General features: G+C 40.9%; 2 protein-coding genes across 4 annotated transcripts; both read left to right on the top strand.

Moving 5' to 3' along the window:
• The first annotated feature begins 1,780 nt into the window (after positions 1-1,780).
• Positions 1,781-5,156, top strand: LOC117730839 (chitotriosidase-1-like). 3 transcript variants are annotated; one of them, XM_034532844.1, is made up of 12 exons: positions 1,781-1,805; positions 1,912-1,938; positions 2,063-2,267; positions 2,475-2,531; positions 2,672-2,837; positions 2,920-3,044; positions 3,150-3,273; positions 4,026-4,208; positions 4,304-4,420; positions 4,542-4,674; positions 4,825-4,907; positions 4,983-5,156. In XM_034532844.1, exons 1-12 carry the CDS (start codon positions 1,781-1,783, stop codon positions 5,154-5,156), a joined length of 1,419 nt encoding a protein of 472 aa, XP_034388735.1. The 3 variants fall into 3 exon arrangements, with proteins under 3 accessions (XP_034388735.1, XP_034388734.1, XP_034388733.1); XM_034532843.1 differs by having other exon boundaries at positions 4,825-4,919; XM_034532842.1 differs by having other exon boundaries at positions 4,825-5,156.
• Positions 5,157-12,326: 7,170 nt separating this feature from the next.
• On the top strand, positions 12,327-16,278 carry LOC117730828 (acidic mammalian chitinase-like). Its single transcript, XM_034532823.1, has 11 exons — positions 12,327-12,351; positions 13,091-13,117; positions 13,221-13,425; positions 13,648-13,704; positions 14,204-14,369; positions 14,474-14,598; positions 14,691-14,814; positions 14,902-15,084; positions 15,213-15,329; positions 15,418-15,550; positions 16,013-16,278. The coding sequence occupies exons 1-11, from the start codon at positions 12,327-12,329 to the stop codon at positions 16,276-16,278; spliced, it is 1,428 nt and encodes a 475-aa protein (XP_034388714.1).
• Positions 16,279-18,973: the final 2,695 nt, after the last annotated feature.

Here is an 18,973-nt window from a genome sequence, read left to right as displayed (position 1 = left end):
CCTCTGCTCTCCTGAAGGTTTCTTCCTTTTTTTCCCTGTGAAAGGTTATTTTTGGGGAGTTTTTCCTGATTCGATGTGAAGTCCTGGGACAGGGATGTCGTATGTGTACAGATTGTAAAGCCCTCTGAGGCAAATTTGTAATTTGTGATATTGGGCTATACAAAATAAACTGAATTGAATTGAATTATATCTACCAGCTGGCCTGGGAACACCTCACGATCTCCCGGAATGAGCTTGAAAATGAGAGGGAAGCCTTGGTCAGCCTGCTGGGCCTGCTGCGACGGTGACCCGACCCCGGATAAGTGGATGAAAATGGATGGATGTTTAGAGTTGTAATACCAAAACAACAAGCTTTACTATTTTAATTCACTTTCATTGATTCCAGTAGCAGCAGAAAGCAGAATTGTTTTTGTTTTGCTGCCATGAAAATGCAAACACTTCCATTAATGGCTCTATTGCTTAAACAATACATACAAAATTGTGTTCATTTCCTACTTATTGCTTTTTGGGCCTTACAAGTACATCTGCTTAGTTAGAACATATTGGTTGTGCAAGGGGCTTTATACATGGCGCACTGAACTGCCGCGAAAGGCCGTGTCTAATGGTGTAACGTCACTTTGGCCGCACAGGACCTTGCGACCCTCGTGATCCTCGTGAGGAGCTCACTGATGTGGTGTGATACATAATAAATATTTATTGATGAAACCACACTGATACCATGAACCAGCCCAGCCTCACATTATTCTGTATTAATCTATGACATATATCCCAGTTGCAGTCTCTGCTAATGCTCATAAACACCTGCATCAGCTCTTTGAGACCATCAGAGAAGAATAGTAAAGCAGAGCAGACAGCATGACTACTCTCTGTGAGGCGACGATGTCCTTGGACAGCTCAAGGACTGTGTTCCCGTGGTAACACCTGCTGACAAATGACTGAAACATACAAACACAGCTTAACAGTGATCAGGACAGTAACACACTAGAAATACACTTATTTTCAGTTTTTGTTTTGCTGCTTTGAATATTCCAGGTGAAAGCTTTTATGTCATGAACTAAATTGAGTCATATCTTGCAGAGAAATAGGTTGTTTTTCAAGTCTTCGCTGCCATTTACCAAAGCTTATCACCATATGTTGGTTCAGGCCTGATGTTACTTATCTTATCCCCTTCTGTACGTACATAAAGAACATGTCATTATTGCCCTTTCATGGTATGTGAGGAGGACTTGCTGCTCCTCGTGCTGCTCCTCAGGTATATAAGAAGATTGAAACCGTGTATGCATTAAGTTCCTTCTGAGGTCCTAAGGTAAGCTTGCACTCAGAATTCAGCTGTGTCAGTTATTGTAGAGATGTAGCTCTAGTTTAGTATGACTGAGTTTTCAGATAAACGTATATAGAGTGCTTCCTACAAGCTGGGGAAATGCTGCAGTTGTTTTTAGGGCTGGAATGGAATCATCCAGACATGGTTCCACCTGCAAAATTAGTTACATTTATATATGAAATCTTTGGGGTAACTAATATATAATTGACTGATATTGTTTGACTCATACAAGCACAAACATTTTAAAGAAACTATGATAGTTCACATTAGTGGAGTTATTGTGCACCAACTTTAAATTGTTTTACAGGCCCATATGCTTAATCATAGTTACAGTCAGGTTGTTGATTGTGTACAATTTCCAAGAATATTCGATCATATTATATTCATTTTCTTTTTCTTTGTCTTTTCCTTCTGTTTATTTATTCTAGAAAAAACAAGTTGTGAGCTTTGAAAATCAAGATGACTACGTTCACTATTCTAGCAGGTAAACAGTCATCATTCCTCAATGCTTTATGTCACCTGTTTTGATCACATGATACATTAAACTTAATATATGCATTTTGTTCTCAAATGTGTACCTCTTTATATAGGCTTGTGCCTGGTGATGTGCCAGCTGGGTAAGTTACACTTAAAGTAAAAAAGTATGACTTTAAAGTTTGTATTGACACTGACTTAAAGTGTCTGAAAATAATAGAGGTTATGTGCAATACTGACTTCTGATTTGCTTTCACTGATATCCAGCAACTGCCTCCAAGATGGTGTGCTATTTCACCAACTGGTCCCAGTACAGACCTGGGACTGGGAAATACACCCCCCAAAATGTGGACCCCTTTCTGTGCACCCACCTGATTTATGCTTTCTCCATCATCAACAACAAAAACGAGTTGATTACCTATGAATGGAATGACGAGACCCTGTACAAGACCTTCAACGGCCTGAAGAGCAAGTAAGAACTTGTCTTTCCGTGGCATTAAATATTCTCACCAGAATGAGTGAAATTAAAAAATCTCAGTTATATATATATATATATATATATATATATATATATATACTGTATATATATACACACACACACACACACACACACTAAGGATGATAAACAGGCCTTTGTCAACTCAATTATTCTGCATTAAACAAACCACGTGTTTTAAAGGAACCCCAGTCTGAAGACCTTACTGGCTGTTGGTGGATGGAACTTTGGCTCAACTCAGTGAGTGTTTCTAATGTGTGCTTCTTTAAAAAGTCCTAAACAAGACAAAAATAGAAGCATGAGATATGTCAAACACATGATCAAAAGCTCTAATGCATTTCAGTATAAGTCCTATTCAGAGCGAAAATAATTTCCTACAGGTTCTCCATCATGGTGTCCACACCAACCAATCGTCAAACGTTCATCCAGTCCTCCATAAAATTTCTGAGATCTCATGGATTTGATGGTCTGGATCTGGACTGGGAGTACCCTGGATCTCGTGGAAGTCCCTCAGTTGACAAGATGAGGTTCAGTCTGCTCTGCAGGGTGGGTCATGATCTCTTGAGTCATAAGGAACATATTTATATATTGCTTTGTTAATACTATCAATAATTGTCTTTACTTGCAGGAACTTGTTGAAGCCTATGCAGCTGAGGCCAAGGCCACCGGCCAACTTCAGCTCATGGTAACGGCTGCAGTGCCTGCTGGAAAGGGAACTATCGATGCTGGATATGAGATTGCTGAAATCGCTAAGTACTGCAGTGTTATTGGAAATGCTATTGTATTAAATCAATAAAAATGTTTGATGATAGGCTGGCTCAGTAGCTAGTCTTCATCAGTATTGTATATGCTTTCCAGGCATCTGGACTTCATCAATGTGATGACCTATGACTTCCATGGTGCTTGGGAGCGATCCACCGGACACAACAGCCCACTGTACCGCGGCTCACATGACAAGGGTGACCTCGTCTACTTCAACACTGTAAGGTGCCATTCACATGTCAGGTTACTTGTGCCCGCCAATCCATTGTTGTCAATGTTGAAATGCGTAAGGTTTAATGCCGTATCGGTGCACAAGCATTGCCTATCGCTTATTTTCCAGGGTGAGATAGCCACCGCATATCAAGTGACGAGGAACAACTAATTACAGACAGATATATTTACATTTTTCCAGAAATAGCAGTGTACGATAAATATGTGGAGGAAAAGTTACATATTTTATAAGTCTGTAACAATAACCCAGAAAATGTCATTAGTGTAATTTAGCTTGGAGCTGGAGACTAGATGTCAATACTAATAATTCCATACCATATGCCAGAAACAGGTTCAGTATTTAATAATAAATAGTGTATAAAAAATACTAGGATGTCCTCCTGCATTCGGTAGTATTTTGCAGTATGCAAGTCAGCATGCTTTCCCTGGCTTTTCTGAACCCACAATCTAATTGAATTGTCCCAATAGAATGCATACGGCATGCAACAATAAGTACTTTTCAATGTATGTACTAAAAGTAAAAATAAAATGTATGTGATGAAATGCTGCTAGGTGGGACACTTAAAGGGGACTAGAAGCCTATCACAAGCTTCGCTGCTTCATCTCTCACAAGCCCCCAACTTTATGGAAGCGTAATAACGAGTCAGTCCCTAGAATACCTTTTTGATTGACTAAAATCAGTGAGTTTCTCCTGCATGCATTAACAAATCCAGGTCATTCCTCCTTCAATTTCCTTTTCAGGACTTTGCCATGAAATACTGGAGAGACAAAGGCACCCCAGTGGAGAAGCTGATGTTGGGATTTGCTGCTTATGGTCGTACCTTCCGTCTGACATCATCAAACACTGGTGTTGGAGCCCCAGCTAGCGGTGCTGCATCAGCTGGCCCATTCACACGTGAAGCTGGATTCTGGTCCTACTATGAGGTAGAGTATAAACTAAATAAGATGCCTACTTACATGAGTAGAATGGATGGATCGATGGAACAATCCAAGGGCATTTCTTTATTCTGGTATTTCAGATCTGCACCTTCCTGAAGGGTACCACCATTCAGTGGATTGATGACCAGAAAGTTCCGTATGCCAGCAAGAACAACGAGTGGGTGGGATTTGACACCAGGGAGAGCTATGAGATCAAGGTAGCTATAACATCAATACAGAGGTATTATATATTTAGGGTTGGTGTGCAGGGTGGAATTCAAGAAACAGATGAATTTGTTGATATCTTTTGTCTGACTCATCTTGTTGTTTAATACTCAGGTCCAGTACATGAAGGATATGAAATATGGCGGTGCCTTTGTGTGGGCCTTGGATCTGGATGACTTTAAAGGAGAGTTCTGTGGACAGGGAAGCCATCCTCTGCTGTACCATCTGCGCAAACTCATCGATGTTGGTAAGATAAGAATAATGAAGTTATCATGTGCAGCATAAAGGTCTTGGCAGGTTTTTGGGAACCACAGTGGTCCTATTTATGCATGCCATATTCTCACAAAATGTAGCTTTTGGTTATATGTTGTCTTTCTGTGCCTTTCACTTGTCAAAGAGATGCCTCCACTTCCATCAACCACAACCAAGAAACCTAGTGTTACTACCACAGCATCAGCCACTACCACAACCTCAAAACCTGCTTTTACCACTGCGGGATCAACCTCCACAGCCACCCCCAAACCCAGTGGTACCACCATTGCTCCATCCACCAAGACGACTATCCCTATCCCAGGAGGTGGCTTCTGCAAAGACAAGGCCAACGGCATGTACCCCAACCCAGCTGACAAAGCCAGCTTCTACATGTGTGCAGGAGGCCAAACCTATCTGAGCATGTGTGGAACTGGTACCATCTTTAATGACAGCTGCAAGTGCTGTGTGTGGCCCTGAGTGTTACCTAGTGTAAGACTGTCTTATATCTGCGTACCGACTCTACAAGCTAAATGCCTCTGAGATTTTTACTATAAAAAGCTGCAACATTGTAATGTTTAGAATATGGTCCATCAGAATAAAAGTAACATGACAGATCAAATATTTGTTTGACAAATGGTTAAACCTTAAAAATCAAGTTTGTACCTCACCATGGGGAATTCTACCAATAGTATATATGTTGAAGATTATACAAGTCAACGCTGCAGCAAAGATGTCTCATTTGGAAAATGGTGAGGTGGTCTGACCTGCGTTGGCATAGAATGTTTAATTTCCCACCTCATGAAGCCTGTACAGTTGTGTACTCTCTCTAGTACAACCTTATAAAGCTTTAATCTTATGAAGCTTAATCTTGCCGAAGTCACAGATAGTGTGGTGAGCTGTGCAAACAAAGTCACAAGCATCAAGGTTTTTGCACTTGGCAAATTGAAGTTTAGATGATGGGTTTTGTTTTGTATCACAGAATATTAATAATATTAAAGGTGCATTGATCATGAACATGCGTTTTTTTAAAAACAGTATGGAGCTAAATCCATGCCAATAGTTTTGTTCATTTTGAAAAAAAGATTTGAACCTGAAAATAAATTGAACCTGAAAACATTGAAAAATTCAACAATGTATTCGAAATAAAAATAAGTGTATGAAAAGTTTTGTTGGTTTAAATATAATTTAGATTCAGTTCTGTTTTTTTTCATATCATGAGTGACAGCTTAACAAAGAAGGCTGACTAGATTTATTGAAATATGTTTTTTGCCAAAGCGGAAATTAAGTATAGTGCTAGCTAGCATTCAATAAATTTAGTAAATGCTTTGTAACGTGTCCCTATTTTACAGTCGTCATTTTAATGTTTTTAGTATCTATACAAAAAACGTTAAATGTCTTACCTGCCCGCTGGAGCCAGCAGGCGGACCGGGTGGAGCAGACGCCATCGCGGAATCACACTGTGTTCAAGGTGGTGTGTGGAAGTGCGAAACGTCAGATATTATAGCGGGATTTTTGAATGTCACAACCTGGCAAAGTGTATTGCTCTTTTACTGCGATTAAAGCCAAGTATGGTCTAGAACAGCTTGCTAAACATAACTGTGTCACTGGCGTCAATTGTGTCTACTGCCAATCACGTGAATATGCTGTATATAAAGGAGTGAGTCATCATTTTCGCAGTACCCACGTTTCTTGAAGGCAACGTAGTTGAGGCAGGTTGTCAGCCTTCTTTGTTAAGCTGTCACTCATGATACCACGCCCCTGTAGTTGAAACCACGCCCCCCACGCCACATCCCGCCAAAAGTCTGAACCTGGAAAAAAACTATCTGAAAGTGTAAAAAAGATCTGAACCTGAAAAAAAGATTCAAAACTGTAAAAAAAAGATTGAAAGTTGAAAACATAAAATATGCTACTGAAAAATGAAAAAATATATTTTATTCGAAAAAAAACCCAGAACTGAATCTAAATTATATTTAAACCAACAAAACTTTTCATCCACTTATTTTTATTTCGAATACTTCTTGAATTTTTCAATGTTCAAGGCCAAAACTTGAATTTTCAGGTTCAAATCTTTTTTTCAAACAAACAAAACCATTGGCATGGATTTAGCTCCATAAACAGTAACTTGATCAATGTTTCATTTAAACATAAATTGGAATTTAGGATTTTGTAGGGTTGGTTAATTTTGAAATACACTTCACACTGTACACTTCGCCTTCCACAAACTCATACAGACAGGTTCAAATCAAGCACAACTTATTAATGGATCCTTTACATTTTTAAACAGTAAATCAACATCTCAGCAAAATTCCACCATTTAAGAGAAGAGATGGCATCGACTAGCTTGTCTACAAAACTGGAAAGATTCATTCACCAATAACTAATGGTGCATTTGTGTACCATTGAGCTACCACTGTTGCCTCATATTTGGCTTTACTCCTTACTGTATCACACATGCCCTTTGACACTTGGAACTAGAAGTAGGGAGCATTAAAAACACATTCAGGTTATTACTGTTTTTTCCGCGTGGAGTTGGTTACTTCAAAAGAGTATTTTACCACTTCACTAATTGTTCCACTATGCTTTAAGATTATTCTTTGAAGGAGAATGCAAAGGCAATCTGTAGATAAGACACTTTGAGAGAAGAATGTGAAGAATGCCAAGATCGTTGGCTATGGAAATAAGAACATTATGGACACATCCAAATAGAAATCCCAATGTGTTTCAGGGCATTGCAATTACTCAAAATCCGGCATATCAAGGCTTTGGTGTAGTAACATTTACTAATAGGGTAAGGTTGGGAGACGTTCAATTCAATTACATTTATTTTGTACAGCCCAAAATCACATTTGCCTCAGAGGGCAAATGTGATTTACAATTTACGCTTTACAATTTGTACACAGACTGTGGCTCCGTGGGGAGCAGGGTTGTCCTTCAATCAGAGGATTGGCGGTTTTATCCCCGCCTCCGCGAGCCCAATGTCGATGTGTCCTTGGGCAAGACACTTAACTCTGAATTGCTCCCGTAGCTGTGCCAACGGTGTATGCATGTGTATGAATGTATTAGTTACTCCTGATGGGCAGGTGGCTCCTCCCATCAGTGTATGAATGGGTGTGAAATGGTGAATAATGTCATGTAGTTTTAAAGCGCTTTGAGTGGTCGGAAGACTAAAAAAGCGCTGTACAAGTACAGGTCAATTTACCATTTACATCCGACATCCTCTGTCCAAGGACCCTCATATCGGAACAGGGAGAAGAGACAGCAAGGAGGGCAGTCTCTGTTGAGTGGCCTGTCTTGAATCCAGACTGGTGGGGGTCTAGAAGGTTGTTACTGTGAAGAAAGGAGGAGACTTGGTTAAAGATAGCTCTCTCTAGAGTTTTGGAGAGGAAGGGAAGGAGAGAGACAGGTCTGTAGTTGTTGACTTCAGATGGGTCGAGAGTGGGTTTCTTCAGGAGAGGGTTGACTCTTGCCTCCTTCAGAGAGTTAGGGAAACAGCCGGTTGAGAGGGAGGTGTTAATAAGATGGGTGAGAAAGGGAAGAAGGTCCGGAGCAATGGACTGGAGAAGGTGAGAAGGGATGGGGACAAGGGGGCAGGTGGTTGGGCGGGCAGAGGTTACCAAGGTAAGAACTTGATTAGGAGACAGGGGGATAAAAGAGGAAAACAAGGGGGAAGAAGGTGAAGTTACTGGAGGTGTAGTTATGGAAGATGGATTAGTAAATGAAGAGCGTATGTCGTCTATCTTTTTTGTAAAGTAGTCAACAAAGTGGCTTGGTAGAAGGGTGGAGGGAGGGGAGGGACCAGGGGGGTCAAGGAGGTTGGAAAAAATTGAGAAGAGCTTTTTAGGGTGAGATAAAGAGGATTCGATTCTGGATTGGTAGAACAGACTTTTGGCTGCAGAGATGGACGCAGAGAAGGAGGAGAGAAGAGATTGATAGGCGAGCAGGTCGCTGGCGTGTTTGGATTTTTGCCATTTCCTTTCCGATGCTCGCATAGTGGCTCTCTCGGCGCGCACCGGTTCGGACAGCCACGGAGCCGGAGAGGACTTGCGGACCTTTCGAGTCGTAAGAGGACAGAGAGAATCAAGAGAGGACGACAGCGTAGAGAGAAGAGTGTCAGTGGCGAAGTTAGGCTGCATGAGTGCGAAGGAATCGGTTGAAGGGAGGGCTGACAGAACAGAGGAGGCCAGAGAGGAGGGTGAGAGGGTGCGGATGTTGCGACAGACAGGTGCAGAGTCCGTTGTGGGAGGGTTATCAGTTCCAAAGAGTGGGAGAGTACGAGATGAAGAAGTGGTCAGAAACATGAAGTGGAGTTACAGTGAGGTTAGCTGTAGAGCAGTTTCTGGTGAAAATATAGTCAAGGTGGTTGCCAGCTTTGTGAGTAGGAGGGGAAGGACTGAGAGAGAGAGCAAAGGAAGACAGTAAGAGTAGCAGGTCCGATGACTTCTCAGTCTGGATGTTAAAGTCACCCAGAAGGATGAGCGGGGGGGCCATTTTCTGGGAAGTTTGATAGGAGGACATCTAGTTCTTCCAAGAAGTCTCCCAAGGAACCAGGAGGACGGTAGAGAATGACAATGGTTAGATGAACCGGATGAGTAACCGTCACTGCATGAAACTCAAAAGACAGTGGGGTAAATGGAAGTGGGTAGAGAGCAAAACTCCATTTGGGTGAGATGAGTAGACCTGTGCCACCACCCCGATCAGAGGGTCTGGGTGTGTGGCTGAAGGAGAAGGCCGAGGAGAGAGCAGCAGGGGTTGATGTGTTGTCTGGTGTGATCCAAGTCTCAGTGAGAGCCAGGAAGTCCAGCGATTGCTTGATAGCGAAGCCAGAGATGAAGTCCGCCTTGCGGTTGGCTGACTGGCAGTTCCAGAGGCCCCCTGTGACGAGGCGCTGGGTCTGTGTGGAGCGGGTGGGATAAATAAGAGAGGAAGGATTTTGGTGCATGTGTGACCGAGTCCGTGGTCTATAATATCTACGAGTAGATGTGCACACAGGTATGGAAAGAAAACACATTTTCACAGGGAAATATTTATTCTCAGCCGCCCTCAGCCACCACCGAAGACTCCAACAAAAGACTCCTAGGTCTTTATCCTCCGAGTCCAATGAAAGACTCCTAGGTCTTTATCCTTCGAGTCTTCATACGAGGCGTCTTCTCTGACGCTTCAGCTGACGCTACAAGCCCCAGCCTGGTTATACACCAGAGTTGGCGGTAATTGGTTACAGCTGTGTCGAGCCCACCCACAGGTCGTTGAAGGAATTGCCCACTTAGTGATCGATACTGGTAAGCAGGGGATCCTTGATAACAGTGAAGTCTCAGTTTGCTAGAATGTGAAATTCTTGCCAAACTGATTAAGGACAAAGATCTGTTTACCTCAAGGTAAAAAGTAGGATAAAGTTTAGTCCCTAGTAGATTTGGATTACAGAGCAAATACTTAAATCCTAGCTGGTTTGGTTGACTTTTCAGACACTTGTGTAAAAAAGCAAGAAATCGCAGCTCAAAGTGTTCGAATTAGAAAGACAGTACAGACTAGCATTCTAGTATAACTAAATACAGCAGATACAATAGTAATATAGCAGAGAAACCTCTTTAAAGAATATACTCAGCAAGATACAGGAAGTCCCAGAAGTCAGTGGACACATAGCTCAGATGCACCTCTCCCCGGATGGACAGATGCAATAGATGTCATGTGTACAGAATGAATCCAGTGGTCATATACCTGTTCATACGCTGTATCCAAGAATAAGGATTAATCATAATATGTAATCTATTTAGCATCAATTTCCCTTTGCATCCTCCCTTATTGTCTATGGAGCACACACCTTAAGTACAGAAGAATACATTAACTGGGCTCACAGGGGCCATGTGGACCAACGTAAACAATCTTACTTGTCTTAGTTGATCTGATTGCTTTGTACTTAAAGTGTGAATTTCACTCCATAATTTTAGTTGTTGCTGTGATCACACAATATATTATTGTTTTCTTCTTCAATGGTGCATTGTAGCGAATTTTGACGTGATACTGCTACCTGTAGTGGAATAGTGTGACACTACAGGTAATGATGTATGTGGCAATTTCCGTGTTATCCGTGGTATCTATTTGCAGAAAATAAGTATTGTTGTGTTTTCGTTTAGCTTGGATTTATATCTACATACCATTATGTTTCTACAGTTACCTCAAACAGACAGACCAAACACTGGCTCTAGATTGGACCATTCACTTTTTCAAGTTTTGACATTTTTACTTCAGCCATTGTAGTTATTTTACATGCTGGGACCTAATGACCTAATAAGAACTATTTGATTAAATAAATTCATAGACAAAATTATTATTGGGGTACAGTAATTTAGTCAAATCTGTAGATTAATCAGTATGTAGTTGCCCCAATAACATACAAAACAAAAACAACAAAATAGTTTTTTTGTTTTGTTTAATTTGTCATACATACATATTCTCTATTTTAATTCATTATGTTATAATCATGAGAGATGTGACTAGTTTGTCATTAGTTGCCATCATTGTATACTTAATATCATTGGGGTTTGAAGATTACACCTCCCGTGTGTTTGATATTGGTTCTCTTTTTTGTTACTATCACACCACTCTGTGTCCTAGAATGCTCCACACCTATCTCCAAGTGAATGTGGAAAAACATGCTGCCAGCTGTGGAACATCTTGATGGGCAACGGTCATTGGCAGGCGAACACAAGGATAGAGATAATGTAATCAAAGCTGTTAATATGGGAACTAAATAATGCATTTGTTTTTATTACTATGATTGTGCAGTCAGTGAAAACATATTAAGTGTCGCATAGTGATTCTTTTTTTATGTTACTTCCATTTCTCTGTCCAGTTTCATTTAAAATGTGACATGTTTAACACTAGCTGCAGCTACCACACTATACATATATTCACTTTATGCTGGCTGTGCATGTTATTCACTAGTCCACATGTGTAAATCTATGACAACCATGGAGCCCAAAGTCATCATAGTACTGGTTGTCAGTGCAACGCTGAGAATCAAACTTAGGTATTTTATTTCAATAATATGAAACTGGAACCAGCTAACTTTCTGGGTTTTGCAAGCTAAATGAACCCGTAATTGATTTAGAATTATCAGTTCACTGAAAGTAATTAATTAATTGATTTCAAAGGGATGTTTTAACTTCTCGTCAAGTTACAGTGACAACAGTGATAATGAAACATTTATCCAAATTAAAATATCAGGACTATGCTCAGATGAGATGGCATTTTTGCATCTATTTACAGACTTAATTTATAACTGGTGTTGAATGCACAGTACCACAATCAGTAAATGATTGTCTACATATCCTACAGTTCAGACTGTGCATGATCTTATCAAAACATGTTCTAGTAACAAAAGCATTTATTACCCCGATGTATCAAAGGCTGCTTGCTACACCTCCTCCTTTCTCTGTGCACAGTCGACTGTATAAAGGCCAAACTTTGCTGCGGTTATTTGTGTCTCTGCTCTTGTCCCGAGGTGAGTTTACAAGGGAAAACAATGCCTCTAAGTTTTGATTATTACTTGTGATCATGTTGTGAATGGTTGATTTCTGCTGTTGTTCTATCATTGACCCTGTCTCACTTTGTGTTTACTAGTATTCGAGTGTTGTGAGAAGTGAATTCAAGATGACCAGACTTACAATTCTAGCAGGTATTTATTTACATTTGGTGCTGTATTATTTTTCACTAACAGACTATAATATATATAATGTCGTCATCCTGATTGTCCATACTGTAATTATATTATAGTGGTATATTCTGTACACACTGCATCTATTTCCTGTCTGTCCGTCCGGGGAGAGGGATCCTTCCTGTGTTTCACTTCCTGTTCCTTTCACTTGTTCCCCGTTAAAGGGTTTTTATCTAAATTAAGGGCCGCAAGGATAGAGGGTTTTGTATGCTGTGGAGATTGTAAAGCCTCATGAGTCCAATTTCTGATTTGTGGTATTGGGCTATAGAAATTAAATTGACTTGACTTGACTAAAAGGAACAGTGTATAGCATTGAGGAGGATCTATAGGCTGAAATGAAATATAATAGTAATAAGTAAGTTTCTTTTAAAAAAACAACACATATTGTCTTTTTATTACCTTAATTGAGCCATCTATATCTAGATACGGAGCAGGTCATCTTCACAGGCCTTGCTGCCATGTTCCTACAGTAGCTCAGAAAGGACAAACCACACATTGGCTTTAGGGAGAGTCATTTACGTTTTCAAATGACCGCTGTAGTTCTCCTAGACACTTGGCACATGGGAGAAGGTTCTCATTGGTTGCAATCTGCAACCTCACAGCTACAGTACATGCCATCAGATCCTACACACTGGACCGTTAATTTATTTTTTGGTTGGTGCTTTTCTTTATTTAACCGTTTCTTTTCTATATTCTTTAGGCCTATGTTTGGTGATATGCCAACTGGGTAAGTCGTAATACCTTTTGATCAACTGGCAACATTTTATCTGGATTTTCATTTGAATTTACTGGACTCAATACTTCTTTAATGTTCCTTTACTCCAACCCAGGATCTGCCACCCAGATGGTGTGTTATTTCACCAACTGGTCCCAGTACAGACCAGGTATGGGGAAGTATATACCACAAGACGTAGACCCCTTCCTGTGCACCACCCTGATCTACGCCTTCTCCATCATCAACAGTAACAACGAGCTGATTACCTACGAGTGGAATGACGATGTCCTCTACAAATCTTTCAATAACCTCAAGACCAAGTAAGTGGCAATAGTTGAGCTTGGTCAGAGGTCAGGCTAAGCTAGCAGAGGTTCAGTGCCTTGCACAAGAGGCAGGGTAATGCTTGCTGAAATTGGGACTTTGCTTAAACAAGGATTCAAGCCCAGAGATGTTCCCTACTGTAAAATGTAAATACACTACTTGAGTCTGAACGACACACTTGGAGAAGTGTCGTGGGAATGATCTACCCTCTGTGTTTCCAGAAATCCTCAACTGAAGACTCTACTGGCTGTTGGTGGATGGAACTTTGGTTCAAGACAGTAAGTAACATTTCAAGTCACAATGTATCACATATAGTAACCACTACATATCTTGAAACATCCTGGAAGTTCAATAAAGTCTTAACTGTCCAAAAATGAAGGTGGGATATAGCCTAAATATATTAATAATATATTTTTTTGGTAACTTTCCTGAAGGAAGATTTAGTTGATGTTATCTTTAACATACAGCAGTTAGCCACTTGCAGTACTAGTTTCTACTTGCATAACCGTATGTTTAGAACAAATCAACAATAAACAGCTCTAGCCAGATAGTGTGGTCTTCTAGCATTGACACTCAAAGTTAAAACAAAAATATTTTAACAATAAAAACCATTTCCAATTAATACAATCTCAGATATGAATCATCCCTGCCTCTAAAACTGCGGCCAGGTGTTTTTCCCAAAAGCTAAGGGCCAAAGGCCAAAAGCTGTTGGCCATCTATAGAAAAAGGTTTCTGGATCATACCAAGTATGAAAACAGAGCATAATCTTCCCCGCAGGTTCACCATCATGGTGTCCTCTCCAGCCAACCGTCAGAAATTCATCCAGTCCTCCATCAAATTCCTGAGGACTCACGGATTTGATGGTCTGGATCTGGACTGGGAGTACCCTGGTGCTCGTGGAAGTCCCCCAGAGGACAAACATCGGTTCACTTTGCTCTGCAGGGTGGGTACTCCTGCTTGAGTTTCTAGCTGCAATTCACCACTCCTGTTCTATGCTATAGATCATGTTTACTTCTATCTTATTTCCTCTTTGGTCTTTATTTGCAGGAGCTTAATGTTGCCTACGCAGCTGAGGCCAAGTCCACTGGCAATCCTCAGCTAGTGGTAACTGCTGCAGTGTCTGCTGGAAAGGGAACTATCGATGCTGGATATGAGATTGCTGAGATTGCAAAGTGAGTGTGATTTCTTTTATGCCTCTTAAGAGAGAAAAACTGTTCTACAAAGTTTTCTTAAATGACAATGTCCTTTTTTTCCCTATCTCCAGAGAACTTGCATTCATCAATGTGATGACCTACGACTTTCATGGAACTTGGGAGCAGTTCACTGGACACAACAGCCCACTGTTCCGTGGATCCGAGGATTTTGGGGATCTCATCTACTTTAACACCGTAAATTGACATTGGCTACTGGAGATGCATGTACTTAGGGGTACCAAGCCCTTGGTTTTACTTCAGATCTTCCATCCACTTTTGTAGGACTATGCCATGAAGTACTGGAGAGACCAAGGCACCCCAGTGGAGAAGCTCCATATGGGATTTGCTGCTTATGGTCGTACCTTCCGTCTGACATCAGCAAGCACTGGCGTTGGAGCCCCAGCTAGCGGTCCTGCATCCGCCGGACCATTCACACGTGAAGCTGGATTCTGGGCCTACTATGAGGTATAGTTTAGTTAAGGTTTGATATGGAGTACAGTATATCAGTTACAGTGGCATTTAATGGCCTGCATGACAGACAAAAAACTAATTAAATGTAAAATTACACAAACCTCATGATGTCTATGGTCTAGATCTGTGAATTCATGAAGGGCACCACTCTACAATGGATTGAGGATCAGAAGGTTCCCTATGCCACCAAGAACAGTGAGTGGGTGGGATTTGACACCAGAGAAAGCTATGAGATCAAGGTAGGTGGCATATCAGCTCTAGAATTTTACATATTCATAGCAAACCCAAAGTATTTACAACGGTTTATTTTTACTTTTGCCCCAATAGGTGCGCTACCTGCAGGAGCAGAAGTTTGGTGGTGCCTTTGTTTGGGCTCTCGATTTGGATGATTTTGCGGGAAGATTCTGCGGCGAGGGTAACCATCCTCTGCTGGGTCATCTCCGCAAACTTCTTAATATTGGTAAGTTTAAAGGATTTTTAGGCAAGTCAAGACAGATAGTAATGTTTGCCATCTTTGGTAGTCTGGTGATTAATAATTATTACCCCTATTATTATCCCTTCAGGATCAATTCTCTTTGGTTACCAGAGTAACCATTCCCAATTAGTTCATCCTTATATTATTATGGTTTGTCCTATTTAAATCTGCATCAGGTATTGTTGTTGCCAAGTTACTCTGTAATAAGGGCCTATAAAGCATTGATGACATGATGACATTCTACAGTTATTTGACATAAAGAAAATGACAAACATGCATGTTCAAACAGTTTGCTTGTAATACCACTTCTTACTGTAAGGCTTGAAATGAGCCACACTTTCTATCATTTATTGTAGTAATTAAGTAATGTAGTCTTAAATCAGTCGAGTTAGAGACAAATGTTAATTATTTTTTTTGCTTCAAACCCCTTTCTCTCCTAACATTCAGAACTGCCCCCACTGCCCCCTACCACCGCCCCCACCACCCCCAAACCTGGTGCTAGCACCACCTCCCGTCCAACCACCACTACCGCCCCCACTACCACCACCCACGCCCCAGGATCTGGCTTCTGCAACGGCAAACCTGATGGCCTGTACCCCCACCCAGATAACAAGAACAGCTTCTACCAGTGCGCTGGTGGCATCACCCACGTGAGCCAATGCGGAACTGGATCCATTTTTGATGACAGCTGCAAGTGCTGCGCCTGGCCCTGAGCGGAGACAATGTGTATTACAGCTGATGCAAAACACACTGATTAAATCCAATGTTAAATGTATCTTGTATCATCCATTTATATGATCATTTACCTAAATTGCATTAGTGTTGTATGGGTATAATGTGTTTTTTTGGGTCAAATATGTAACATCCATTGCAAATTGCAAACAAAAGCACTTTGGTACACATTGTTTAGTACTGACTCGTCATTTAAATCTATGTAGTCATTAAAAATAGACTAGTTTCACATACTTTATTTTCTCAAACCTACATGTTATCACTCAGTATAACAGTGCAACATGTTTCCAGCACTGGTGACAGAATGAGTATTAAAGTGTTTGTACCAATATCAAAACAATAATTGTCCTTACTTTGCTGAGGAAAAACACATATTTCTACATATAAAAATAAATATATATCTTACTGAGCACATACGCTTATCAGGTGCATTGTTTAGTGTCATATTAACACAAACAGCTGTGCAGGAATACATACATTATGAAATTCCCAATTAGTTAATGTAGCACCCTGTTGCCACATGGAGACCCGGTTCATACACCGTAAAGGCAAGTAAGCTCAAAAGGCAGCGTTATTAGAAGAAATGAAATGAAAACATAATTGATCACAAATAACTGCCAACAAAGAAAAGACAAACCCCAAAAGAAGCTACTTCAACCAACCAGCGGTCCAGCAACCCAGCAACCCCACTTGGATCCCCCCACCCCCAGCTATGATTAGGTGCACTGCTCAGGAAGCTCTCTACCACAAATACAACATTACATAGTACCCAATTCCTCCAGCACACCAATACATAATGAAAAACAATTTTTATAAATAGATACCTGAAAATAGCCTTCCCCAAACACACGCCGTCCCCTCCGTACATGATGCCACCCATACACTGAACTCCCGACGCCCGTATGACGCCTGATCGTAAAATGCGCTACACCCTATGTCTCAATTGTGGCGAGATAGAAAGTGGACGAGTCTCGGCGCACTCGGTCATGACGGTGGAGACACAGAAAAGATCCCAATTTCCCAGCAGGTGCCCGTGCAACCCATTACCGGTCTGGCGGACCCAATCACTTCTTCCTAATAAGAATAATAATTAAATATCACTAACAGTGCCATATTATTGAGTCAGCTTTGAAGTTCAATAGCAAAAGAAAAAGTACAATGTGGATATCATGACAGGCATTTTGGACCTGTACTTACTTGAATAGCGCTTTTCTAGTCTTCCGACCACTCAAAGGGCTTTAACACTACATGAAATCATTCACCCATTCACAACCTTTGGAGGAGCCACTTGCACATCAGCAGTAACTAACATTCACACACATTCACAAACCGTAGGCACAGCTACGGGAGCAATTTGGGGTTAAGTGTCTTGCCCACGGACACAATAAAAGCATTGCAAACCAATACCTGAGTGGGCTTGAACTTTGGTGCTGGGGGGGGAACTCTGGAAGGTAACCCACTCTTGTAACAACCGCAAAACAACCAGTCGTCAATGTGCAAACTGCCAATTGAATGGTGATTTAAGCTACTCTATTGGGTTCATATATTTGTAAATCTGACTCTGAAAGAGTCAGTGCCTCACCAGCCACAAACCTCACTGCATGTCACTGGTTGTTACTCATCTGGCAATAGCAACATGCTCTTCTACGCTGTGACACACGTGTTGAATAAAGCATTACGTTGTTAAATTGTACTCTTTTACTCTCTGTGCTCTCAGTGACGTTACTACAAACCTGGCTCTTGGATGCTCATGAGTTACCTTTTGAGCACACAGTGGTTGTTTTCGTAGTTATTTCAGACTATGATGCGATTTGATTGCTTCACTAGAAGCAACCCCGTGGGGATGAATTCACCTAAAAAAAAAGAGGACATAACTTGAAATATAACATAACAAATATAACAAAAAGTATCACTCAGCATTAGAAAACAGGGGTTTACTCCAGTCATTTGAACGTGCCCTTCTTTTGGGTTCAGTCCAGAATAAAGGATGGTAGTGCAGGGCGAGAACTTTGCACACTAATTCACAGTATGAAAGCAATCCTACAGACTTTATTCAGTGAAGTTGCCGGAGCTTACGGATAACAAAGACATCCTTGATAGTTGTGGGATTGTATTATCAAAATCAATTGGTGTAACATGGGTCACTGAATAACTGAATAACTTTAATATATTGCATGCATCTACAGAGGACATTGTGTATGAGGTGTACAAAAAGGCTCAAAACGTGACTCTGAGTACGCACGTATGAGTGCACTCGCAGTTTGGCAACAGGAGTATAGTTGCATGCAATAGCTTGTCAAGCCATGCAAGGGCATTGATCACCAAAGATCGTGAATGCAACCTACAAAAAATGACATTTGTGGTGGAAGATTTCTATGTTTGATCAGGTGGAGAGTTGTGGTTCAAATATTCAATTGCAACAAACAGAGTCTCCAAAGGAATCAAAGTTGTCTTTCCGTTTATTCAAGCTTGCAAGCTGGGAAAAGGGTTCAACAGCCACGTATCTCAGTGAGCTGCCGAAATCTCTTGATTCATACATTGTATTACATCGTGATTTATACAAGCACATGCACCCCCCTCCAGGGCCCCACTATGACGACAAACGAAGAAACAGTGTGAATGTCTTGGATAAGAATTGAGAAGAACAAAGAACAGAGTGTATTGGTTTTCGATAAG

This window comes from Cyclopterus lumpus, chromosome 5 (assembly GCF_009769545.1).
Source record: "Cyclopterus lumpus isolate fCycLum1 chromosome 5, fCycLum1.pri, whole genome shotgun sequence".
NCBI classification, from domain to species: domain Eukaryota; kingdom Metazoa; phylum Chordata; class Actinopteri; order Perciformes; family Cyclopteridae; genus Cyclopterus; species Cyclopterus lumpus.
Note: the sequence above shows the minus strand (reverse complement) of the source record. Positions and strands in the feature narration are given on the sequence as shown.

Bases quoted from the DNA above. Each gene is read 5' to 3' on its own strand.
- LOC117730839 (XM_034532842.1), top strand. From the start codon at position 1,781: ATGACTACGTTCACTATTCTAGCAG. The intron at 1,939-2,062 runs GTAAGTTACACT...ACTGATATCCAG, and splicing joins CCTGGTGATGTGCCAGCTGG to CAACTGCCTCCAAGATGGTG. The intron at 4,421-4,541 runs GTAGCTATAACA...TTTAATACTCAG, and splicing joins GGGAGAGCTATGAGATCAAG to GTCCAGTACATGAAGGATAT.
- LOC117730828 (XM_034532823.1), top strand. From the start codon at position 12,327: ATGACCAGACTTACAATTCTAGCAG. The intron at 13,426-13,647 runs GTAAGTGGCAAT...CTGTGTTTCCAG, and splicing joins TTCAATAACCTCAAGACCAA to AAATCCTCAACTGAAGACTC. The intron at 14,815-14,901 runs GTAAATTGACAT...CCACTTTTGTAG, and splicing joins ATCTCATCTACTTTAACACC to GACTATGCCATGAAGTACTG.